Here is a 25,996-nt window from a genome sequence, read left to right as displayed (position 1 = left end):
AGGACTTTAACCACTTGTAACCATTCCTTTCGATTTAACTGCACTTTGGTTTGATATTGAAACCAATAACAATGTTGTTCAACATGGGCAAACAATCACTTCAAAGTCTTATGTTCCTTAACTAACTTCTACTCCTATAGACATCAACAGTCCCTGGAGTAACCGCAAATATTCAGAGGCCAGAGAGGTGAAATTCCCCATAATTTTCCCGTGGGTCCCCCTTTCTTTACCTGCCCGGGGTGTTCCCCCTCCAGTTCCTTGCTCTTGTGGAGCCACGGACCCTGCTCGCTGTGCCAGATGTTGGGGTCCGCGTGTTTCCTAAACAAAGGAATGAACACACAAGACAACACAAGACAAGACAAACATGGCGGCTGCCTTGAATGGCGCGCTCTGCTTTATTTTATACAGTCGTTTGTGGAATGTTGCCAAGTCACAAGACACATTGTTGTTTTTCTGACCTTTCCCTGACTTTCTGGATTTTCAAGATGTTTACACATAAACAAGCCCCCAGGATCTGTTGTTAGCAGCTGGCTCCTTAGTCCTCCCTGTAAACAGGGAAGGATTGCCCTGCTTCGTTTGCAAGAGCAGGACTTATGGGGAACGCCCTGCTTCATTTGCGAGAGCAGGACTTATCGGGAACACCCTGTTTGTGAGCATGTAGTCCTCTACAGATATAGGGGCTTAAGTCTATAAACTTCCCTCTGAGTACTGCTTTTGCAGTTTTTTTGCAGGTTTTGGTCTATTTTGTTTTTATTTTCATTTGTTTCCCTGGAGAGGGCAGTGCCACCTTCAGTGACAGTGGCCTAGGCCTGCAGGTGGGAAATGTCCGTGGTGCTCTTACCTCAGCCCGTGCTCTGGTAGCCAGCACCTTGGTTGCCCCTCAGCCCTGGGTGCATAGCCTGTGCACATCTAAGCCCTGAGGACAGCAGGCCATGCTTCTCCTGACCTCAGGTCCAGCTCCACAGGGCTCCAGGACAGTGCGCAGTCTGTAGGGGCAGGCCCTAAAATAGAGCTTTGTTAGTGCCTCCACCCCAAGGTGGAGGACCCATGGTCACCCCTGCCTACATTTTAGGGGCAGCAGCCCAGGCTTTTCTTGCCATCATTCCCTTTTAAATGTTAGGCATTGTGAAAGCTGGCTGGAAGCTTCCAGTATACGGATGGGTTTGTGGGCTTCATTGAGGGCTGTCAGGCAGGGATTAGACATTTCACTGGGATACCCCTGCCCAGCACACTGGTGCTTTCTGTGCCTTCTCCCTGGGATGCTCTTTCAGATCTGCATGGCCGTGTCCTCCAGTTGTGTAGGTGTTAGCTCATTTGTCACCTTACTGAAGAGACCTTCCCTAAATATGTTAACTAAAGCAATGCCTTCCTCCCAGTCTACTTAACACTCTTTTGTGTTTCTCCATAGCCCCTTTTTAACACTGATAAATTTGGGTTTTTTTGTTTTTTTTTTTTCTGTCTCCTTCCCATTAGAACATGAGCTCTTTGAGGCCAGGGACTTTGTTGTATGCTAAATCCTCAAGGTCTAAAAATGGGCTTATTCCATAGTAAGGACTTGATTGATATTTATGGAAGAAAGGAGAGAGGGACAGAGAGAGGGAAGGTCATACAGTATCTGTAACTCTTTCCTCTTGGGCCAGTCAGCAGCTCCCGAAAGAGACTCTGCAGTCTCCTGCCTGGGATTTAAGACTGTATCACAGTGGCCTGAAAGCCAAGGGAGGGAAGGGAACTGGGGGGGTCTCACCATCTGGGATATGACTTCCATGTAACTCCTTTGCTCTCAGCTGCTACAGGATTCTACCCTCTGCTGTGCCTAGGGCCCTGGAGTTCAGATCTTCTCTGTTCATGGTCTCCAGAGGGAAATGTGTGTCTCCTATCAAGGTGAAGGGATGGTTGTCCCCACTATGCAGGAATTCTTTCAACCAGTCTTCCTGGTTCAGCCCCCTGCACACCTCCACCCTCAAAAGTAGCTGGTCACTTGAGGACCTGAGCCTTTCTAGGGTTCTGTGGTGTGAATCCACTTGCTTTCTGTGTGCCTTCTCTCTGAGGTGCCGATACAGAGAGATGGTCACACCTCCTCATTCTTCCTCTTTGTTTTGTGGTCATGCATGTGTCTGCATATATTAATTAATTAATATATAACACATATATTTGATGGGAAACATATTTCTTTACTGCCCTTTTAGTGGAGAGAATGCAGACTACGCCATGTGTTGAGTTTGCTGTGTTTACTTGCCAGTCTGGCCCTGGCCAAATACTTTCCTGTCTCTGCCTCCCCAGTATTCAGCAGGTCTGCTGCAGGAAAGTTCTGATATGTGCTTTCTCTTTATAGCATGTGCAGTAGACTCACATAACTTTCCAGATTCAAGCAGACTAGGCACCCTCACCCTTGCCACAGGATCCTGAATCTCCAGAGGAGGCAGATGAAGGCTCAGGACAGAGAGCTGCTCTCTACTGAGCACCACAGTCACCCTTTTTCTCATCACTTATGGGCCTGTGCAGTGTCCTTGTCATCCAGAACCACTCACGCAAACCCTGCCCTTGCTGATGGCAACCGTACATTCCTCCCACCCGGTGGCTCTCCTGTCCTCTGCTTCCTTCCGATGGTGACACAGCTGGCTGGAGCCAGCAGCACCACCTGCCAGATCCACACTGCTACTGCAGGACCAACTCCACTTTCCCCCCTAATTTTTATATTTGTAATTTAGCTAATTCCATCTCTGGCAAATTCCTGCCCACCTGAACACAGACACTGTTTTAATCCCTTTCTCCTCTTCTGTCTCTTTCTTTTTATTTATTTCAATAAATACATAAGAGAATGTTTAAAATACATAAAAGAATAAAAATAATATAACATTTCCTCACATACTTACCCCAGAATTGACCATATTTAATATTTTTTGCGTATACTTCAAGTCTTCTTTATTTTAATCAAAGAAATGAAACATTCTAGTTAGTGTTGAAATCTCCTTTGTTCCCCATCAGCAGTCCCAGTCCTCCCCCTCTCCTCAGAGAACAATCACTGTCATGAATTTAGCATCTATCCTTCCGGAATATTTCACACTATTTTACAGACCTGTATGTTTTCCTGAGTCACGCATACAGTTTAGTGTGTGTAATCCCATATTGTACATATTGTCCTCTAACGTGCTTTTGAGCAAGCCTTCTGTTTGAGATCTTTTTCCATACTGATCTTTTTGTAGAGAGAGCACCTGCTGAGCCTCTTTTCTTTCCAGTTTGCCATATGTGTGAATGTAAAGATGTGAGAGTAATAGCCAACAGTTAATTTGCTTTCACCACGTGCCATGCTCTTTGTGTTTTCTCCTTGAGTCCTCACAACCCCAGATGGTAAGTACTGTTACCACCCCTACTTCACTTGGGAAACGGAGACTTTAGCGGATGATCACTTACCTGAGACCACCTTATGATCCGCTCGTGTGTATGATCCGTATGGTTCTGGCCACTGGGATTTCTGGCCCCGGAGTCATGACACAAACACATAAATGAGGTGTCAGTAATGTTCTGGGAGCCAGCAAAATAAAACCCAGGGGACAGTGACTAGTCAGTGCCTTGGCCTCTGGATTGGTGTCTTCATCTTGCCCTTTGGTGGAAAGAACCTCAGCTCACAGTCGTTAAATCTGGCTTCTGTTGCTGACTGTATCCTGACAGCTCTAGGATGTCACACAGATTACTTCTTTTTGCCTCAGTTTCCTCGCCTCTGATGGGATTCAGATTGCCTGACTGCCTACCTAAAAGATGGTGTTGGGAACCAAATGAGATAGATCACGACTCTAAGACACTTTGTAAACCACTCAGTGGTGTGTGGATGGGAAAGGCTTTTAGGATGACAAACTTGGCCCGTTTTTTTAACTTTCCCTATTAACAGACCGCCTACCATGTTCCAGCTACATCCCCATGATTTCATTTGCATTACAGAATTTAATCCTCGTTCCTCAAGCAGCAGCTTTGGAAAGATTGTTTTAAATCCCTTGTTTATCTGGCTTGCTTAATTACTACTCTGGCAACAATATCTCTTTTTTTCCTTTTTTAAACTTCATATACATAGTATTTTAGCTTCATTATGGGTTAAATTGAGTTTTGTGGGTGGGCCTGGGCACCCTCTCAAAATTTATAGCCTTATTTCTATGGAAAAATTGTTCCCAAGCATCAAACAACCAACTACAAGGCAAGTTTTGGAACACCACCGGTTTATAAGTTGGGACCACTGTACTGTTTGCATTGTTCTCTAATGAGTTTGTGGAAGGAGAGCTAATCTCCCTGGTGAGATTACACACTTCTTAAGGAAGGGGCACTACATCTTGCACGTCCTCCATAACACCCAGCAGGTGCCAACTGCAAGGATGTATTCAAAACATACTTGTTTAATTCTTCCAAAGCCCAGCTTCTTGTCTGCCTCCAAGACATGGGTGCTGATGGGAGTCGCCTTGGGTGCTCCAAGAACCTCTGTGGTAATCATTGAATCATATACTGTCAAACCTGACAACTCACAGATGAGGCCAGAAACACAGTGTGTCTTGTCCAGACTCATTGGCTGAATGTGATTATAGTAGTAGTAACACTATCAACTATTTTTTTTTTTTAGTGTTTAATGTATGCCAATACTTTTCTAGATGTTTTACATTTGTTAATGTACTTCGTCTTTACCCAAAAAATGTAGGTAGTTATTCCTATTATTCCCATGTTACAGATGAAAAGACTGCAGCCTGGAGAGGTTAAGCAACTTGCTTAAGGTCCTAGAGCTGTTAAAAGCACAAAATAAAGATTCAAACACTGGCAGCCAGGGTCCAGGGCCCATGCTCTCCACCCCTGTGCCACATTGCCCCGAGTCCTGAGAGACCAGGAGGAAAGCCTGCCGTCTTGACTGTCGTCCGTGGTCCTCTCCACTGGAGTACTTGGCATAATAATGCAGCACTGGCATTCTCACTGGCTCCATGCCATGTGATCTGTATTATTAAGTCCTCGGACAATAGGCAAGATAGGTACATTGTCTACTGCTTAAATGGATTATACATTCTACCAAGTTCAAACAGTACAGAACAGCACCAAAGTAAACTAAATGGCTCTTGAAATTCTTCCATCCAAAGCTAAAATCCGGACCAACATTTTAGCAAGCATTCTTACAGACACCTACGTTTTAATACATGTGTGTACAGTTCTGCACTTGTGTGCATGGTGAAGAATAAACAAAAGATAAAAAATTTAAAAAGTAAATAAGTTTAAAATTTTTATTAAATAAAAAATAATTAAAATTTAAAAATAATACCTATGTGTATAGAGACATATTTACAATTGGACATAATTGGGATCTCATTCTACATGTGTTTCTGCGAGCAGGTGACCGGTGTTATTTCTGTTAGCATTGCTTAAATGAGGAAAGTAGACTCAGGGGAGGGTAACAGTCCATCCAGTCAGAGCCAGTATGGGGTTGGGACTTCAATCCTGTGTGGGTTTTTTGTTTTTATTAAGCTGTTTTGTTTTTATTAAGACCACAGTTATTTTTTGACATTCATTGTTCCTGTTCAAACACCTTCCTCTAAGCGCCCAGCCCTGGCTCTGAACTGGGCAGGCTGCCATGCCTCTAGTGGTCTGTTGTCTTTCCTGCACGTTTTGCCTCCTGGAGAAGAGATTCTGAGTGCCTGGTGAGCTGGAATATTTATGCAGCTATCAATAAAGCCCAATAAACATGGCAGCCAAGCTTTTGCATTGACTAAACAATGCTGGCGTTTTTTGGCCCTGTGAAATCTCAGCCGAGGCAGCTCCTTTGAGGTTTCACAGTGATTGCAAATGTGGCACAGTTGTGGTGGTGACCACTCCAGTGCCACCTTGTCATTTCCCCTTCAAGCAGCCGTGGCAAGTTATTCTGAAGAAGTTCCGGGGAAATGGAATCTGATGGGGAGAGAGAGATGCTCATTTCCTTGTCCTAACCAGCTTCCCTTACTACTGATACTTTGGTCTTGGAATTGGTATCCAGCTCTGCTGAAAATGAAATCATATATTCAACTCTCAGGCTGAAGTCCAGTGTGATTAGATATTAATGCAGTGTAATGGAGGATTGGTATTAAATTGAGACCTTCTGATCTCCTCAAATGTTCCCTCCCGCTCAGGCTGCTGCCCTGCCAGCCCTGCCTCCCCTGCCTCCCCAGGCAGAAGCAAGGGCAGTGGGGCCAGAGCCCAGAGCCCTAAACCCGCTGCAGAAGCCTGGCATAGGGAGAGGGGAGTGGAGGCAAGAGGAGCAGCAAGGGAGAGGGGAGGGAGACCCAGGTTCAGGCCGGCTCTGCCCAGGATGGCTGCCAGCAAGACCTCACTGCCTGGGTTCCTTGAACCTCCTCTGCATCATGGAGGGAGGAGTACGTGGGACCACAGGGCCATGATTCTGGGCCTGCCTTCACTCTCAGAGCTACACACATGTTGTTGAGGACCAAGAGCTTCCAACTGTCCAGAATCACTTGGATATTTGACAGGCATCGAGATAGAAGGCTGAGAAGAACAAAATCTTTGCTCAGTTTCTTCCACTCCTGCCCCCTCCCTATGCCAGTCCTTTTTGTGAAACTGTGACTGGAACCTAATAACTGTCACCAGCTACTGTCACTCATCCTATTTCTGTTTCTCTTTCCTGGAGGCGTGGCCTGAGAAGCAGCCAGTGGGCCAGCTTTAGTGTACTCTTTAGCTTCCTTTAGGGACAGGGATGGGACTCTGATGTCCCAGTGTGAACCTTGGCCAGGGGCCGCTCCCTTCACTTCCCCCCACCTGCTGGAGGAAGGACATGAGTGTGTGGTCAGTTCCACTGCTTGGCTGGCAAGAGAGAGCTAGGCCTGTGGAAACCACACAGGGTCTTGCAGGACCCCTGCCGGCCCACAGGCTGCATCCCATCTAGCAGACCCTCCAAGAGAGCTGGGGGTCTGGGAGGACAGCAGTCGCTCACCAAGAAAATAGGGCACCAGCACAAGCCCTGGGCATGGTCAGATGGCGTCACTTTCATGTATGAATAATAGCATTTTTATGGAGAGAGTGATTTTTCTAACTCTGTTTCTAGAACACTGGTTTCAGGGGCACAGACTTTGCACACAAGATGGTAATGACTTTTTAATGACCTTAAGGGGACAGGTGTCCAGGCAGCAGTGAATCAATCTCAGTGGGAGGTTCATAGTGAGAGGGAAGATGGAACACCTGAAACCAAAGGGGGAAAGCAAACTGCAAATACATAGATACTTTCTTTGCTAACATTACTTGGTAATTAGACAATTACAGGAAACAGCTTCTCAGCAGCTGGCATTTCCACTGTGAGAGCGGAGGAGGGATGGCAACAACTGTGAACTCCTCACATTTATTACAGAAAATATGATTGGAGTTTACAGTCGTGGGTGCCGTGCACTCCTCCAGTACATTCTGATGAGCTGCTGAGCATTCAGCCAAGAGCAGAACTCCTCCTCTCAGGGTCCGCTCAGGCCTGCTCTGCCGAGTCTTCAATGAGCTGGCCTGGCCCGTGCCGATCAATGAGGAACTGCCTTTAAAATATCGGGGATGCTTTGGAAACCACCCAGACGGAGCCAGGCCAGTCTTGAGAATAGATGGTGTGGGGGTGGCATTTTGGAAGCAGGGAAAGGCGGGGGTAGAGGCCTGTGGAGAACTTGCCAAAACCCCCATGTGCCATCACTCACATGGTGGGGTCAGAGGCTGCCCCAACCCAAGTGCTGGAACTCCACAGCCCTCCCACATCCCTGCCCTCTTCAAAACTCTCCTCCTCCCAGAAGCCTCCCGTGCTCAGTAACTGCTCCCCCTCAGATGCGTGTCTGACGAATGACTGAGGTCATCCTGCCAACAGCCCTGAGGTGGGCCCCATCATGGCCCCATTTTATAGATGGGGAAATGTATTTATGAACTCCTGCCACCGTGATTACATCTCTTTGTCCACACTCTTGTCCTAATGAGCCTGGTCTGCACTTTGTGCTTGTTTATGGAGGGCTTTGTAAGAACCCTAAGTGACCTTCACAGATGGGGAGGAGTGCCTTCTGTGATGGGGTTGTAAGCTGCTGAATAGGGACACTGTGTATGTCCCGCCTCTCTCAGCCATACATTAGGTGCAGCCCTGCCCCCAGCCCCTCCTACAGTGCAAGTCTCCGAGGACAGGAAGCCCTCCCTCAGTGGACATGACTTCATCAGCCACACTGTCAGTTAACTGCACCGTCTAACCAGGCAAATGGTTGTTTCCTCTCCCAGGTCCTGGCAGTCAGTGAGTTTTGAAAGGCAGCCTGCCTCCTTCATCCGTATCGTTGGGACACACAACACAGCAAATGAGGTAAGGGTCTCTTTTCATGAGAGGTGCCATGAGATTTCCTGATATACAGGTAAATGCTACCTCCTGAGTTAAGTGGAATTGTTTGTTCTGCCTGCTAATGGCCTGTTGTTCAGACAGCTTGGTAAGGAGAAAGTCCTGCAATTGCACAGTGGGGATATCATTATCATTTTTTGATATCTCTTCACTGGCAGATGAAAGCCAGCTCCTATTGCTTTGCTAATTCCTACAGCTCTCTGTGGAATCGGCCAACCACAGACGCCTTGAGAGGTCAAACACCTCATCCCTTGTCTCCGAGTCCTCAGCCCTCCCAAATGACAGCAATTGTGTGAGGTTCCTTGCCCCTCTGAGCATGGTGTCTAGCAGGTGGCCGTGCTGCTGACCTGTCACTCCCTTGCTGTTTCATCGCCACACTGTGTCAAGCGTGTACCTCCAAAGAACTCCTGGTTTAAGAGAGGCAGCAGAGGGAATGATGGGTCGAAATGCAAGAGGTACATGAGAAACATAAAAGTAGTAACATTTCTGCAATTCTACCTTTCCATGATCTTTCTCAGATTTATGCAGGATTGGCTCTATGGTGTGCCACCACGACAGTCGCATGGGACCCAGTACATGAGGTTTAATGCTCTGTGGCACCATCTTGAAATGCTTAGGGTCTTTTTACCTTTGAACTGTGTTTTATAAATGAAGCTCCACAGCACAGTGGAACACACACCAGGACCTTGGAGCCTCAGCCCACACGCAATCCCGCCTCCTGCCCCTTCCCACCTTCCTGCCGTGAGCTCTCAGCCACCCACTCCCTGAGCCAGGATGCCTGGGTTCTGCTTGGCCTGCCCCTCCTCATCTCACGCATGATCACTGCCCTCTCCACCCCCAGCAGGGGCCCTGGCACAGAGATGGACGGGGCCAGAGTCTGGTGTGAGTCCTGAGCTCAAGTCACAGAATAGGGTCCTGGGTGCCCGTGAGGGGCTACACTGGCTGGGGGTGGTGGTGGGGGGCAGTCCCTGTGCCCGAGGTAGCACATCATTAAGTAGCAAATGATAACTAGCGTGACAGCTTGAGAGAGAGAGAGACCCTAGATGAAAGCAGAAAGGTTTCTTTGTGCTTTTTGAACACAGGGCTCCTCGTTTCCGTCCAGCAAATGGGCCCTGTGCTCAGGATTCATGCATTGTCTTTATGGAATTAAAATTTCCCCAGAACACATCAAGGTGTTTCTGGTACTTCAAAAAGCATTTATAAATGTGAAAATATTGTGATAATTTAAATTCATTTTGGCTTTGTATTTATTTAGAATAAAAATGGTCCACATCTACAATGTGTTTCTTGCAGAGAGGAGCTTGTAAACAGAAACCTGGAACTTTTCCTCTTGCCTCTTTATTTCAAAACAAACCTGAAAACTATAAAAGTAAACCAACTGATGTTTTCTAAAGAAAAATTCGAGAATTATAAGCACCAGGTCATAAACAATTGAAATTTTTACATAGTAACATATTGAAATCGAATGAACTATGTTTCATTTGCAGTTCTTGCTTTTTATACAGTGCATCCCCCCCAAAATTTTAGACTGGTTTTTTTCTTTAATTCCTAAATGGAACTCTGAAATTTTGTATTACAACAGAAGGAATTCTCAAGTCAGAAAAGGCTAAGAAGCAGCAAGGCAGGAGTCTGCTCAGAGCCCTCTTCTAGGGCTGCCCTCAGTCCCAAACCTGTTTCCTCAGTGACCAAGGAAGAAGAAAAGCATCTTGGACATTTTTTTTCAAAGCTATTCTAGATGACGAATGATTTCCCATTACAGAGCTCTGAAGTTGGAGTGTAAGACCTCTCTTTCATGATGAGTTTCCCAAAAATGTCTGTGCAAGGGGCCCCGACCACTTTGGTGGAGATTGGACCAGCCATTTTAAATGGGTTGGATAGTAGGTCACTAGTTAACTTGTAATCCATCCCATTTGGCTAGTGAATAACTTGCTCAGTTGTCTTTTTGAATCAGTTATTGATCAGGGGGAAAAAAGCCTCAAAGTAGTGTTGCCAACTGGGAAACTTTTTTTTTTTAAAGACAGAATCTCACTCTGTCACCCAGGCTGGAGTACAGTGGTGCAATCTCAGCTCACTGCAACCTCTGCCCCTGCATTCAAGTGATTCCCTTGCCTCAGCCTCCCAAGTAGCTGGGATTACAGGTGCCTGCCACCACACCCATCCAATTTTTGTATATTTTTTTTTTGGTAGAGACAGGTTTTACCATGTTGGCCAGGCTGGTCTCGAACTCCTGACCTCAGGTGATCCACCCGCCTTAGCCTCCCAAAGTGTTAGGATTATAGGCATGAGCCAGCCACCATGCTGGGCCAGGAAACATCTTAAGTCATAAAATACATAATGAATAGGATCTCATTCTCAGAGCACACAAAAAGGCACAATAAACCAGGTGCGTTGGCTCACACCTGTAATCCCAGCACTTTGGGAGGCTGAGGCCACAGGTTTGCTTGAGCCCAGGAGTTCAAGACCAACTTGGGTAACATAGTGAGACTTTGTCTCTACTTTAAAAAAAAAAAAAAAAGGCCAGGCGTGGTGGCTCACACCTGTAATCCCAGCACTTTTGAAGGCCAAGGCAGGTGGATCACTTGAGGCCAGAAGTTCGAGACCAGCCCAGCTAACATGGTAAACCCCATCTCTGCTTAAAATACAAAAATTAGCCGGACATGGTGGGACATGCCTGTAATCCCAGCTACATGGAAGGCTGAGGCAAGAGGATTGCTTGAACCCAGGAGGCCGAGGTTGCAGTGAGCCAAGATCGTGCCACTGTACTCCAGACTCGGCAACAGAACGAGGCTCCATCTCAAAAAAAAAAAAAAAAAAGCCAGAAAAACAGAAAACCAATTAGCAGGCACAGTGGTATGCACCTACATGTAGTCCCAGTTACCCAGGAAGCTGAGGCTGGAGGATGGCTTGAGCCCAGGAGTTCAAGGCTGCAGTGAGCTATGATTATACCACTGCATTCCAGCCCTGGGCAACAGAGTGAGACCCTGACTCAAAAAACAAAAAATGTACAATAAAGCTGAACTTGACTGGGCATCAAGAATATAGCAAACCTCAGAGAATGCTCTTTACTGCAGCATCCTGGGTTCTGGGACATTATTTGAAAAAAGTCTTAACAGAGAACAGTGGAAATGTGTGTAAGCCAGTATGGCAAAGTTCAGAGGCGTGAGGGACTGGGGTCACATCAGGGAAGGAGGGTGACTTGGGCTGGTCAGGCAGGATTCCTGGGAGAGACGGCTCTAGAGGACATGACCGCATGGACGCGAGCACTTCATGGAGCTGGGGAAGGCGGCAGCCTAGGACAGGAGGCTGGAGATGAGTGTGCGGCACCACCCTGATTCACAGTCCCATGGGAGCCAGAACTGTGCCATCAGAAACAGGGGTCAGGGCACCTCCCTCACTACGGAGCGTGGCCTGGAGGGCAGAGGATGCAGGGTTTCCTCCGTCTGTCCCTACTTATTTGCTAAGTAACATCAGCAGCTGTCTCGGCTGGCTATTCCACTGGCTAAAGTAGCACATTGATTTCTCACAGTCCCGGAGGCTGGGAGTCTGAGGTGAGGGTGCCACCAGACTCTGGTTCTTGGTGAGGGCCGTCTTCTGGGTTCTGTCCTCACACGGCCTTCTTTGGTGTGTGCACTTCCACGAGGGAGGGAGAGAGGGCGCAGGCACAAGCGCTCAGTCTCTTTTCCTATGAGGACACCAATCCCATCATGGGGGCTCCACCCTCATGACCTCTGCTGAACCTGATCACTTCCCAAAGGCCCCACTTCTATCCCATTCCATTAGGGGTTAGGACTTCCATAGAGGAATTTGGGAGGGACGCAAGCATCAGTCCATAACAGTGGCCTTCGTTTTGTTCAGAGCCAGAGAAACACTGTGTCCCTTTAGCTACTCCGTGTTTGTGAACCCAGAGACTTTGTGCTAGCTTCAAAAACTGTCGATGGAGTTGGTCTATGGCGTGGAAAGGTCTGTCTGTGTACGTACGATACAGGGAAATCTGGGTGAACAGACACTGCCGAATGGCGCAGGTAGGCCTGTCTTCTGCAGGTGCTTCCCCATCGAGAGAGGGGCAGGCAGGGCAGGGACTGGTAGGGAAGCGCAGCATGGAGGCTCCTGTGAAGAGCATTCAAGAGAAGACGGTGGCTGGGCAGTTCAGCAGAAGGCGGGAAGTGGCCTGGACAGTGTGTAAGTAGCAGCTAGCAGAGCGGCCTGCTGTTTAGAGAGACCTGAAGTCGTTCTTGGGGGCAGAAGCCCAGTGAGTTGATAGCTCTGCACAGTGACCATGGAAACTGCCCCAAACTCCAAACGCCCGGACGGCTGCTGGAATAGGAGAAGGCAGACAGCAGGCAGTGCGTGGAAGCAGGCCCCCCGGGCTGGCCTGTCTGAGCTAAGGCGGACTGGGATTTCTTGCCCGCTGTAGGTGTGTATCTGTCTTGCTCCACTCGGCCAGGCCTTCCTGCATCCAAACGCTCAGCCTCCGTCTGCTGCATGCTAATTTTCCCTGCTTCCCTCCGATCCGTCCAGCTCTCAGGCGACGGTGGCCTCGGTAGTCTGTGAGTTTAGATTTCTTGATCACCTGCTCTGGCACGCTTCTGATTTTCTGTGGCATTCCGTCCCTCTCCTCTGGGAAGTGCACGTCTGCTACTGGCATCTGTCTCTCATCTTCCTTTGTGAGCACTGCAGCAATGAATTCATTTAATTTTTTAGCTACGTTTACAACTTCTGTCAATAAATTCCCCCAGTGCTTACCGCTTAAAGACTCCAGCACTTCCTTCTGTGACCCCCGTTCCTTGTGTACTCAGCATCATCCTTATCATTTATCTTAACTCCTCAGAGCACTCCACTTTCACTCCCCCAGTGTGTGCTTCTGTCGTCCTCTGCTGCCTGCTCGCCTGGCTCTGGACGCTCCCCTGTGCTTGGCCCAGTGCTCACGCCTGTCTCTTCTTCACCCTCGAACGCTTCCCCCCACTCTTTTGTCTTCCTCCCATGCTCAGCACTAGATGGCAGACAGATGTTGGTGTGTCTTTCAGCACATCCACCCTCCGCTTCCATTGTTTCCACGCACCTGATTCTCCCTATTGCCTGTGGCCAAGGAGGTCCTTCTCGACCATTTCCTCCGTCACTTTATGGTGGTCTCCAGTGCCAGCTTAGCAAGCTCTTGGTCATTCCTATGTGGTTGCCCACCTGCCTTCAATGCTAATCAACTCCGAGCCACTGGGGAGACAGACGCTGCTCCTCTTCTAAGTCTCCTGTGTCTAAAATAAACTGGACCTTGTCAACAACATTACAAACATCGAGGGAATCTTTAGTTTCAGCCCCAAAAACTGTGCTCAGAACCGCACTGGTTCTGATGTGCGGGGTCTCCAGCAACTCTTCCATTTCATGTTATTAATTATCTGAGCAAATAACAAAGGCACATACCTACCTCCTTAAAGAAACCCAGCTGGGAGTAAATAAGATCAAGTCTATGCACCCATGAAAATCAGTCAGTGGTATTCAAGAAATAGAAGTTATACCTGTTTCTTTTTATGGCTTTTATGAAAACGTGGGTTTGAAAGTTCTGGAGTGATTTTTTTCTCAGTACGCAGGGAGCTCAGGGGCCCACAAGCAGTCTTGAGGCTTAAAAAGGACTGTAGGGAAAGGAAACTCTGCAAGGTGTTCGGAAAGACAGGGCTTCTGCGCACAAGAACCTACATGAAAGCTTTTACCAAGTCAATAACAGAAACTGAGGATGGTATTGACAGGCTTTAGGCAGCTCTCAGGTTCCATTTTACCTACTGAATTTATATAGTGAGGAGGGAGGCTGTGTTAGATTCATCCTTGTATCCCTGGCACCTAGCATGGTGCCTGGCACATGTAAGCATAGAGGACCTGTTAGCTGAATGAATGGGTGAGTGATCTGATCTGTACACCCATCTCTCCCTCTCCCAGTCAATCAAAGAAAGCAATAAAGGAAAAGATGTAATAAACCAACTTTTCATTATTGAGAGGCCGTGGCATTCCAAGACAGAGTTTCTGTAGTCATATGGAGGATTTTCTTAAACCAGAAACATTTGTAAATGGAAAAGTATGCGCACCAGATATCTCAGCATCTCCTAGCTTAGGACCCTTATAATAATAATCATTAGTATTAATTACAATAATAGTAGCTAGTATTTGCTGAGCACTTACTGTGTGCCAGGTTCTCTTCCAGCCCTTTATTACATGATTTAATCCTCATATATGAAGTAGGTTCCACTCACCCTCATTTTAAAGATGAGGAAACTCAATACTAAGTGTTGGCAAAATTGTGGAGAAGTGGGCAGTTCTCCTCCAGTGCTGTGGGCGGATGGACTGACCCTGTCACCCTGGAGAAGAGTTTGGCGTTTTGTCCTAAAGGAGCATGTGCACACATTCACCCTATGGCTGAGCGTTCACTTCCATTCCTATGTGTATTCTCCGACAAAGCTCTTGTACCAGGTTAGGAGGCAAGAGTGAGGATGCTTTCACCGCAGCCTTGTTCATTCTGAACCCAACGGGACACCACGTCCATCCACAGAGGATGGATAAGCAAAGCACAGCATCTCATACAATGGGCTGCAGGGACTGTAGGTGGATGAACATAACAGCGTGTTGAAGGACAGAAGCCAGACACCAAAGAATATGTATACTAGGATTACATTCATGGAAACTTCAAAAGCAGGCAAAGTTTAACTATAACATTCATGCATACACAAGTGATAAAACTGCTAAGAAAAAGAAGGCAAGGGGATGAATCTTATCTGAGCCAGAATTGGGGTTTCCTCAGTGAGGGGGAGGCACCACTGTTTCTTGCCCCACATGGTATTTTTATGGGAAAACTATGCCTTATAGTATACAGTTTTGGCAGTAAAAAGTTTGGTTTTAAGCAAAGACGCAACTGAGGCTGAAGACATTAACTAATTTGTACGAGATCACCCCAGTCTTGAGTGGCAGAATCAGAATGTGAATCCAGGCAGTCTGGCGGTAACATCGAGGCCCCTGCGTCTCCCACAAAGGCATAATAGATGGCAAGGTGCAAAATGAGCCCAGCTGCACCCTGGCTCAGAACTCTATGAGTCAAGCATTGATAAGCAGGTGGCTCTGAGCATGCTGTGTGCACCAGTTTGTGCTAGATCTTGGGGAGAAACTGAGGCAGGACCCTTCCCTAAGGGGATGACAGCTTCACCACCTGATAGAAAGGAATCCCCTTAAAAAGCCCCTCAACTCTGGGTGAGGTTTCAAATGGCTGTACCTGATTGATGGTAGAGACATCAGTGAATGAAAACAGCAGCCAGCCCTGAAGGAGGAGGGTGAGTTCTGATCTGTAAAATGGATCTAGTGATCCTGGCCCTTGGAGTCTGGGAGCCATGAATGAGTTTATGTCTTATAAACATAAGGACCCGGGAGGGTGGGAGGTTGCAGACCACTCTGCATGCTGCCGCTCCTTATCCAGGGAGAGTGATCAGCCCATGAGCGTGTCAGAGGAGCATCTGCAGGAGCCGACAGCAGGACAGAAAGTCTGCAAGTGGCTGCTTGAGCTGCCCTCCAGGACCACTCAGCTCAGGGCCTAGAGCGAGGCAGAATTTATGTACGGGCTTCGGCCAGGCCAGTGAGTGGCTCTGGGCTCCCATGCCACCCGTTCCCATAGCAACATGGGGCTCTAGTGGAAAAAAAACAAAACAAGGAAATAGACTCTTAAAAAAAAGAAAGAAATGCTCCTTCCTGGCATGGTGATAATTATTTCCCAGGTCCCCCGCCCAGGTCTGATTCCACTCTCTCTGGCTCCCCGAGGACTTCCCCTGCAGCATCCTCCAGAGGACCATCGTCTCAGCCCAGAAGCACTTCAAAGCAGTCACATGCTGGCTGCAGGGCCTGAACTCCCAGTGGGCCAGCAGCAGCATGAAGCAGACGTCCCAGTGGCAGAGCGCAGAGAGAGCAAATGGAGAAGCAGGCCCCTCCCAACAAAAGCTCCTGGTCTGCAGAGAGCACCAGTTCCAGCCTTCAGACTCCACTTCTGTGCGGGAGAGCACCTGGCCCTCCAGGGGCTTCATGTCCCAGCAACTGGAAATGGATGCCCGCAAAGAAAACCTGCTTGGGAATAGAAATAATGGAAACAAACTTAGGTTTCAGATGGCAGCACAGAGGCCCTGTATGATGTATGCCAGGTACTGGGCCAGAGAGGAGGCAGTGCAGGGACAGCCGGGACAGTCAGGCCCAGCGGGTAGCCGGGCACCTGTGAATCTGCATAATAGTCCTAGCAGGAGGCTCTGACTGGGTCCCCACCACACTGCAGTTCTTGGGAGCAGAGACTGTGCTGTGGCATCTTTGTGTCCTCAGCACCCAGCCCAGTGCCTAGCACACAGTAACCCCTCCATACCTCAGACCACGGGCCAGAGCCCTGGTGCAGGATTCCAAGGGGAATGAGCTCTCAGAATCACTTGTGACAGCCTGAAGCCAGATCAAAGAATAACTGAAGATGCACCAAGGCTGTGACTGCCATGCCCTTGGAGAATGGCAGAGCTCTGATGGTTATAAGAGACTGTGGAAGCATTCGGTTGCACAAAAATATAGGCTAGAGGAGAGGCAGTGAAAGCTGAGCCATCCAAACAAAAACTTGGATTTAAGGATTATACCTGCAGATAATGATCAAAGCCAGGTGCCTCAGAAGAGCCAGGCTAAGAAGAAAGGGGCTCAGAGGCTCTAGAAGCTGGCTCCACGGAGCAGCACTGGGCAGGCAGGGAGGCGGAGGATGCACTGAGGAGGGCGAGCAGTGAGTGGAAGGAAGGGAGAGGGCCTCGGCACTGGTGCCAGCTTCACCTCCCGCCAGCTGTGTGGCCCCAGTGTCATTTCACCTCCCTGCCTCTCAGGACACTTGCCTTTGAAATGAGGAGAGTAAAGTAGATCTTAAAGCTTCCTTCCCAGGAACACAGGAAAAAAGGCAGAAAAATATTTAGTTTGTTTCATAATTATAAAAGAAGACCTTTTGTGGGCCTCTTTATGTTTAAATGTTTGTTATGAAAGATTTTATTGGAAAAAAGAGAGGAAAAGCAGGACAACATTGAGCACATGTGGTTGTTTCAGACCCTGCGCAATCCTTAGACCTGTCGTACTGGAGCAGCAATACTTCTCCATCCTCAATTGGCCTGGGAGAAAGTGCCCCCAGACTTGGGCAGATGAGTACCCAGGAGCCTCCCAGCAGTGAGACGCATGAAAACCGCAGCTTGTGAGGGTCCCAGGGGTGATGCTGGAAGCCTCCACGCAGCTGGAGCCCTTTGAGACAGAAGGCACATGAGGAGCCTGGTCACACAGTGAAGAACCGCCCAGGCAGCTGGGGACGCATGGGCCAGCCCTGTGGGGAGAGCAGGGCCATGGCCAGGCTCTCTTGGTGCCTGTCCAGTGTGGGAAGGGGGCCCTGGTGAGGCCAAATCTACCAGGTGGGGAGACTCAGGCATCCCAGAAGCCTGCAAACAAGAACACTTCCCTTTTTTTGTTTCTTAGTTTAAAAAAAAAAATAACCGAAAGATACCTCTACCACCGTGTGGCCGAATCCATTGAGACGAGAGTAACTCTCTCCCTGGAACTCTGGGGTGTACACACGTAAAAAACAGGGCAGGAATTCCAGGGCTGCCTAGAGTTAGTTATATGGATCGGAAAGGCTCTTCTTCCAGAACCTTCCAAGCATCAGTGTTCCAGTTATCTGTGGGCATCCTGGCCTATGTGAATATGAGAAAAGGATATTGTAAAGTTTTTAAAAGAAGTTGTTGCACTGTCACCCAGAAACTTACTTCTATACCTAGTAGGGATAAGTACTGGTGCAAAAATATTTGGGTATCCTATCACCCTAAGCAATACTGAAAATTTGTTGCTCACAATTTGGAAATGTCTCCCTATGAAGTAATTCCTGGTTTTGTTTTTTGTTGTGTGTGTGTGTTTGTTTTTGAGACAGAGTGTCATTCTGTCTCCAGGCTGGAGTGCAGCGGTATGATCTCGACTCACTACAACCTCCGCCTTCCACGTTCAAGCAATTCTCCTGCCTTAGCCTCCCAAGCAGCCAGGATTACAGGCGTGCACCACCACACCTGATTACTTTTTATATTTTTAGTAGAGACGGGGTTTTGACATGTTGGCCAGGCTGGTCTCGAACTCTTGACCTCAAGTGATCCATCTCCCTCAGCCTCCCAAAGTGCTGTGATTACAAGGTGTGAGCCACCGCGCCTGGCCCCTATGAAATGATTCCTTAACTGAAAACAATGTGTTGGGCTGTTCAGATGCACATAAAAAACCATGGTTTATAAAAAGGGATATTTTTTTGGAGGCACTCGTCTTCATTTTTAAAGGAACGAAAACAAAACATCTCGAGGTCTGTAGATGGGCTGTTAACTTCTGCTCTGCGGCGAGCATGACAGAGGTGTTAATGCTGACCATCGTCAGGATCTGTTATGTCACTGAGCGCTGGGTGGGTGTGTGATGCCACCACACCAGCCACTGTGAAAGGGAAATAGGGGATCTTTAGGGGAGCGCAAGTTAGAAGCCATGGCTTTGCATCTGACTTGTGGACAGACATCATTAGGTAGGTGTCTGTTTTATAAAGATTTGTCAGCTTGCCTTTGTAAGTTGAAAGCTTGGATCCGAAATCCTGTTTGCATTGGTTGGCATGAAAGCAGTCTGTGGAAATTACTCAGGAGGAACCAGGAAAGCAAGGCAGAGTCATTGATCAACATTTATTAAATTTCCCCAATTTCTGCCGCAGTTCACAGTGGACCCTTAGGCCAACTTGGGAAAATTAGCAAAGGCTTCTGCTTTTAAAAACCTTGAAAATGTGTCAAGCAAATAGTGCTTAGGGAATCCCTCTAATGAGAGGCAGCAGCCACCAGCCAGCTGAGGAATTAGCCTGGTCACCAAGAAGGGGCTAGCACATTTGTGTACATCCTGTCCCGGGTTCACGCCCAGGCTCTCTCCAGTGTGTTGTGAATTATGGCTCCCAGAGAGACAAGGCAAAGTGATCATAAACAGCAGCTACAGAAAAGGACACGCGATTGTGACTGGGGCTGTGTCGGATTCATACACACGACCACATTCCAAATTAGCCGGCTTCCCTCAGGGGAGAGATCCAGAGGCCATTGAAGATGGTTCAGCGAAGGTGCCCCTTTGTGAGCAGCGGCAATCAAACAGGCTAATGGGATACATGATTGCTGAAAAGGGGAAGGGAGAATGATGCGGTGGCCGGAGTAATGGTTTTGCATAAATCATAGTGCGGCTCTGCCCAGTATGCCTCAGCCACTTTTGGTCACATCCTTTCCAAGAGGTATTGCAGTCTTGGGAAAGGTTGGAGAAAAGAAATTGAATCACATGAGCTTCTGAGCAAAGAGAGACTCAGAGCAAAGAGAGACTCAGAACTTGGCTGTTCCACCTCGAGGGAGGCCCAGAGGTGCCCGGTGGAAAGAAGTGGGCTGAGGAGCTTGGGGTTACGGTGGGATGGAGGGGGCCACTTGCCCAGTATTTCCAGATTTCCCTCCACCATGGCAGTGATGACTTCCTCCAAGCTGCCATCACCCTCCTCCAGCTCCTGTATATAAAAAGCACTGCCGCCTCCCTTCCCTCACACTCCTCTCCAAGGGCCGGAGGCAGCTTCACGCCCAGCCCCAGCAGCGTGGCCACCAGTGAAGGTGCCAGCTTCCCCACAACAGGCTTGCTGTTCACTACTGCTCCCAAGAACAGAGTTGGGACCACCCACAGACCCCCCCCCCATGCCCATTTGCATTGCATGCAAATCTGAGGATTTCTGGGGTACCAGGAGAAGTAACCCCAGCCTCGTACACGTTGATGGGCATCTGAGTGGTCTAGGAGCTAGCTGGGGGTTGGCTTACACAGTTGCCACATTTGGCTGAAGGCTGCTAGGCTTAAACCATCAACAGAGATGACTGAGCCAGGCACACTGCTCCTTAGAGGGGTGACCAGAGTGAATTGCAGACAGGCTGCCAGGAGTGAGGTGCCAGGGCCCAGATCTTTATGTGGAAATCTTCTCGTTCCCTTTGCCTCCCAACCCCTCAGGACCTCACCTGTGCACACCTTCCTCTCTGCAGCCTGCCCTGACCTCTCTTCCAGGCAGAATCAGTTTCTCCCTCGCCTCTGATGTATGGAATGTTACTGACCCCATGCTGGTAGAATTGTTTGTGTGAGGCAGGCATGTTGATACAGTGGAAAGGTCCAGGCTTAAGGGCTGCACAGCCCTGAGGTTCATTCCCAGCCTGCCCACTCGCCATTTGCAGAAGACTGAACACAGGTCCCAGCACAGAGGTGCCTCTGCCCCCATCTGCCCGAGAGGTCCTGCGGGCAGGGGCCGCACTGTGGGCGCACCTGCTGGAGTCTGCACTCAGTGAAATCATCGCAGGGAAAGGGTCTGTGAGAGTCCTTGGCATGAGTGCAGGTCTGCGCTGCTGTGCCGGGAGCCCCGGACCTGCTGCTGGCCACCTTCTGTAGCACCACAGTATGCCCGTCCCCGTCCCTTCCAGAGAACCCCGACAGTCACTGTGGAGCCCTTTTCTTTCCTTTATCAATCTCATCTAGTCTGTTACCAGATTCTGTTCTTTCTTAATTTGAAAATGAATCCTTCCTATTGCTTCCAAATTGCTAAATCAGGGGATTCCAAGGTTTAAAGGTTTGTTGTCATCTAGTTTTTTAAAATACTTGTTATTTGAATTTGTCGCCACAAACGTATATTCCTTTTTAAATAACTTTTTTAGTTTAAGAAAGATTCGTTTTTAAAGAGTCTCCTAGGCTGGGCATGGTAGTTCACAACTGTAATCCCAGCACTTTGGGAGGCTGAGGTGGGCGGATCACAAGGTCAAGAGATTGAAACCATCCTGGCCAACATGGTGAAACCCTGTCTCTACTGAAAATACAAAAATTAGCTGGGTGTGGTGGCAGATGCCTGGAGTCCCAGCTACTTAGGAGGCTGAGGCAGGAGAATCACTTGAACCTGGGAGGCAGAGGTTGCAGTGAGCTGAGATAGCGCCCCTGCATCCTAGCCTGGCGACAGAGCGAGACTCTGTCTCATAAATAAATAAATAGTCTCCTTTGTCCAAGAGTATCAGGATCCCTGCCCAGCTCCAGGCCAGGCCCTCACCCTATCCCATTGGGTGTGGCCCCTGCCCCCACCCTTCCAACCCACACCCTGCTGCTCCCAGGCCCTCCTTGCTCTGTCGCCACCCTTTGGCTTGAGAACCTGTGTAGTTCTTCCTGTTTTCCTTCCACACCAAGTTCCCCCCTTCTCCATCCTCTCTAGCTTGGCTGCCTCTTCTTTCCAGACTCACCTCAGATGTCTCCTCCCCCAGGAAGCCTTCCCTGACTCCCTACCTGGCTGGGTCCCACTCCTCTATGCCCCTGGGACTCCTTCTCCCTGGCTTATGTGACTGCTGGCCTCACTGGACTGTACACCCTCTGAGGGCAGCTGGGACCTCGCTCAGTCAGGCACGTAGGAGGTGCTTCATGCTTGTGGTATGTGTGTACCTCCTGACCCTGCTTACGCGTGCAGCGTCATCCTCTGGCCATGTCTGCTGCATATGTGACTCTCATCCTGTGCTCTGTTTGTGTGCAGAGGCTGTTCCCTCCCCACCTGTCACCTATAGCTTGCCCACTCCCACCCATGGCATGCTCTGCCTCTTCACCCACCTATCCATTTGTAAAAACACTCTTTTTCACTTAGAATCTTCGCCACACAGTTTGTGATATAATACAGTTAACTCCTGCCTGTGTATTGCCTTTGAATCTGGCAGCACCTGCGTGGCCTCGTGGAGATGCTCAGGGAGACTGCACTTGCACTTCATTTAGTTGGGATTCTGAGGCCACAGACTGGGACGCAGCTCTGAGATGGCCCCAGTTACTTGCAGAGCCACAGGGAGCTCAGTCAGGCAATTAAGGCCTAGGGCTTCCAGGGGCTTCTAGAGTCCCCTAACTTGATGGCAGAGCCTGCTGTGAGCTCAGTGGCATCAGGGAGAGAGACAGTTAGGAGTTCTTTAGGAGAAATATCCATAGGAAAACACAGCAACAGTTGAGATTGGCTGTCAGTCTTGTTAGGTGTGTTGGGAGTAACAGCCATTTGCATTATTAACTGAAAACAAATTGGCTAATGGGCTAAACACAGTTGTGCCCTTACCACTGCCCAAGTTAGACAAGAGATAAATGCAGCTGGAAATGAGAAGTAGAGTGAGAAGCAGGGCACCGACAGGTCGGGTCGTGGAATGTCTATCACATGCTCACCACAGACAGCATCTCTTCCCAGGCTCTTACCAGCACAGTGCGGAGCAGAGACCCGCCCTGATCCCTCCTCCGGTGGGAGGCCGGCTCTGAAGAGCAAGCTGGAACACTAGGCCACTCTGAGGTCTTTTTTAACTTTATTTCTCAATCCAGGGTTTTTATCGATTTGTTTATTCTTGTGCAAGAACCCGAGTTGGTAGAAGGACGACTAAGTCTTGGTCTTGGAGTCAGATCGGAGCTGACAGATGAGTAGAAGGAGGCAGGCAGCGGGGTGGGCCACGGAGCAGGAGGCACCCTGAAGGCGTGCGGGCCGGGGGAGGGGGGAAGAGCTGGCCTGGAAATTAACAGGACTGTAGAGAACCTTGCAAGAGCAAAAGGAGAGAAAAACCATTCAATGCCAGAGGAGCGAGCTTGAGGAAAGGTAATAAGGAGTAGGACAAATGTAAGTCAATTCTAGGATTAGTGTCAGCCTGAGGCTCTGGGGAGCGGCCTCCAGAGATACTGACGGAGCAGGGAGAGCAGGGATTACACAAATAACCGATTAAAGAACATGATGGGGCAGGATAAAGAGCTCCTGTGTCAGCAGGGGGAAGGAGCAGTAAAACACAGCCTGTCCTGAAAAGTCCTGTGCGTGGGCGTGGGAACAGAATGTGGCTCTGGGTCATACTGCAAAAGAGAACGGCGTATTTGCTGGGTTACGAGAAGCTTTAGTGGGGGGTGTGTTGAGGACCAGGACTGCACTCTCAGGGTGTGCCCTGGCCCTGCAGAGCCTGACCTCACCTATCCCTGGGCGTGGAAGGAGAAGCACTCATAAGGCAAGTGATCCACGAGTGGCCAACATGCCCAGGGCGGTGTTGTTACTGAAAAACTGCAAGAATGTGCAGCTGATGGAAGAGTGGATTAATGGTTGTCACCTAGAGGATGATTCCCAGATTCACACGGCCTAGCCCAGGGCAGGGCTGATGGCCCAAGTAGTGTTCAGATCTCCACATAAGGCCTTCCCTAGGACCTAGCCCCTCCGGTTGCTGACTGGTAAGCCCTGCAGATGGACCCACAGAAGGAGATTTTATAAAAAAGGAAGGAAAGAAAGGAAAAGGAGGGAGACATCGGCTAAGTAGGGGCAGCTTCAGCCGTGAGGCAGTGAGGGCTCTGTGGGAGGCAAGGACCGGGTCTGAGACCCTGCCCGGTAAGGAGAGAAATCAGCTCCCTCTAAAAGAAAATGGTAGCTTCCAAAACAGAGTGGACACACCAGGAAGACACGGTCTCAGTCTTCACAGGAGGAAATGTGAAATGTAAAACAGTGGTCAATAAATGAATTGAAGTGGAAATATGGAAAAGATAGTGATGCAGGGAGGTAAGCATGGAATTTATATTTTCAATATAATTCTGCAGTTGATACTACATTTGTCTCTGTGAACTTGATTCCATGGTAGAAGGGCGTGTGTATGCGTGTGCACACATGCTCGTGCTGTGGCAACGGGAGCCCCCATCCCGCCCTTCTCTCCTGCACCCCTCAGCTCACACATGCACGTCAGGTCCCCCCTGAAGCACACTGTCTACTCTCCAGGTCAGGGCCGTGGCTCACCCTTGCTTGCGGGGCGCTGAGCTCAGTGCTGTGCCCTGTCTGCACGGTGCTGGCCCGGTGTTGGCACAGAGTTCATGGTGCTTCCAGGCCGACCTGCTGTCAGGTACGCAAACTTCTCTCAGCTCCTAGAGGGTGACTGCCGGCCAGGTGGCTGGTTTCTACACATTGGGGGTGTTTGTTCCAGGCTGGCTTGAGCCATATGAGGTTGAAGTCCACTCCCCAGCACAGCTGCCTTGGCAGGGTCTGTGCTCAACCATTGCAGGACCAGGGAGAATTATGCATCAGGAACCAACTCAGGACAGGACACTGTCCCACTGCAGGGCACGCTCACACACCTTCACACGCACTCAGACTAGGGTCCTGCAGACGCACCCATGAACCTCATGTGCACAGCTTCGGGACACGGGAGAAAACCAGAGTATCCAGAGACAGCCCACGCGGGCACGGGGAGGAGGCGCAGACGCCACACAGGGTGGACGTTATCTGCGGACCTGCTTTCCACAACCTCACAGAATTGAACCACCACCACCACAGTCAACTCCCCCAACTGCCAAATACAAAAATTAATTAAAAAGAAAAAAACCCATTAGAAAAAGGTTAGCAAAGATGGAATAATCCAGTGTGAACATTTTGTAGGAATCCATGTCATGGTGTCTGTAACTTTGGGGCCACTGGCTCATTTCCTTTCATCCTGACTGATGAAAATGCCTTTACGGCATGCTCGGTGCCATCAGGTGTCTGCGCCGGGCGGGCGTGGGCAGCGGGAAGGACTTCCTCTGACTCCCTCCTGGGAGCCCCCAAGCTGGGCAGGGCAGGATCCCGACTTGCGGCAGCTCCAGGGCCGCGTGCTGACCCTTCACTCATGGGCCTTTTCCTCTTCTCTCCCAGGTGTTCCACTGTGTCCACTTTGAGTGTCCAGAGCAGCAGAGCAGCCAGAAGGAGGAAAATAGCGAGGAATCAGGGACAGGGGACACCAGTCTGGCCGGTCAGCAGCTCGACTCCCATGCCCTGCGGGCGCCCAGTGGCAGCTCACTACCCTCCAGCCCAGGCTCCAACTCACGCTCCCCCAACCGGCAGCACCAATAAAGGAGGCAGCGGGCCTGGTGTGACTGGTGGGCTTGGGCGACGGCAGGAAACGGTCTCCTCCCTGAGCAGGGGTCTTTGTTGACTGCCCCCGCCCCTGCCCCTTTCCAGTGAGGAGCTGCGAAAGCAGACACCGAACAGGTTTCCTCCCAAGGCAGAAAGGGGCTGCTTTGTTCTTCTCAATTTGTCCAAATCAGGCTGGTCTCGAGGGGGAGAAAATGGGTCTTCAGTCTTCATCAAGTCCGCCATTCACACCCTACCTCTCTCATCTAGCCCAGGCGCAGGGAACAGGAGGGTCATAGACAGGCCCGTGTTGGAATACAGAAATGGCACACAAACACTCAGGCGGAGGAGAAAGCATCAGGCCTCTGCTGCCTGGAGGCGCCCTTTAGGAACGGGCTTCCTCAGAGCGTTCGTTCTGCTGGAAAACATTGCCCTGGCAACTAAATGATTTTGTTTTTCTCTTAGTTATTCTCCATTCAGTGAATCATACGTGTTCCAGATCTATTTGAAACGCTCAAGCAGCAAATCACTAGTTTTAATCCCTTTTGATGCTATAATTTTCCTTCCTTGGTTTTGAACGGTTCAGCCTGGGGGAACAGAGGCCCATCATGCATGTCTCCTAAATGAGACACGGATGTGGCTCATCCTGGCACTTGGGCCACAGAGGAAGTTCCACAAATGCACACGAGCAAATCAACCTGTGGACACTGGAGTTAATAGTCACT

The 25,996-nt window shown here is 49.3% G+C and overlaps 1 protein-coding gene across 3 annotated transcripts in view; it reads left to right on the top strand.

Annotated features, from left to right (window-relative positions):
* The window catches only part of BTBD9 (BTB (POZ) domain containing 9), a 491,209-nt gene extending 465,486 nt beyond the window's left edge, over positions 1–25,723 (top strand). For all 3 annotated transcript variants that reach the window (XM_011986627.1, XM_011986629.1, XM_011986628.1), the window contains 2 exons: positions 8,239–8,317; positions 25,074–25,723. In XM_011986627.1, the coding sequence (XP_011842017.1) occupies positions 8,239–8,317; positions 25,074–25,271 (277 nt within the window). In that variant the 3' untranslated portion in view covers positions 25,272–25,723. The remainder of the gene's footprint in view (positions 1–8,238; positions 8,318–25,073) is intronic.
* Positions 25,724–25,996: the final 273 nt, after the last annotated feature.

The sequence above is a fragment of the Mandrillus leucophaeus genome, unplaced genomic scaffold (genome assembly GCF_000951045.1).
Source record: "Mandrillus leucophaeus isolate KB7577 unplaced genomic scaffold, Mleu.le_1.0 Scaffold3, whole genome shotgun sequence".
NCBI lineage: Eukaryota > Metazoa > Chordata > Mammalia > Primates > Cercopithecidae > Mandrillus > Mandrillus leucophaeus.
This window is presented reverse-complemented; position numbering and strand designations above follow the sequence as displayed.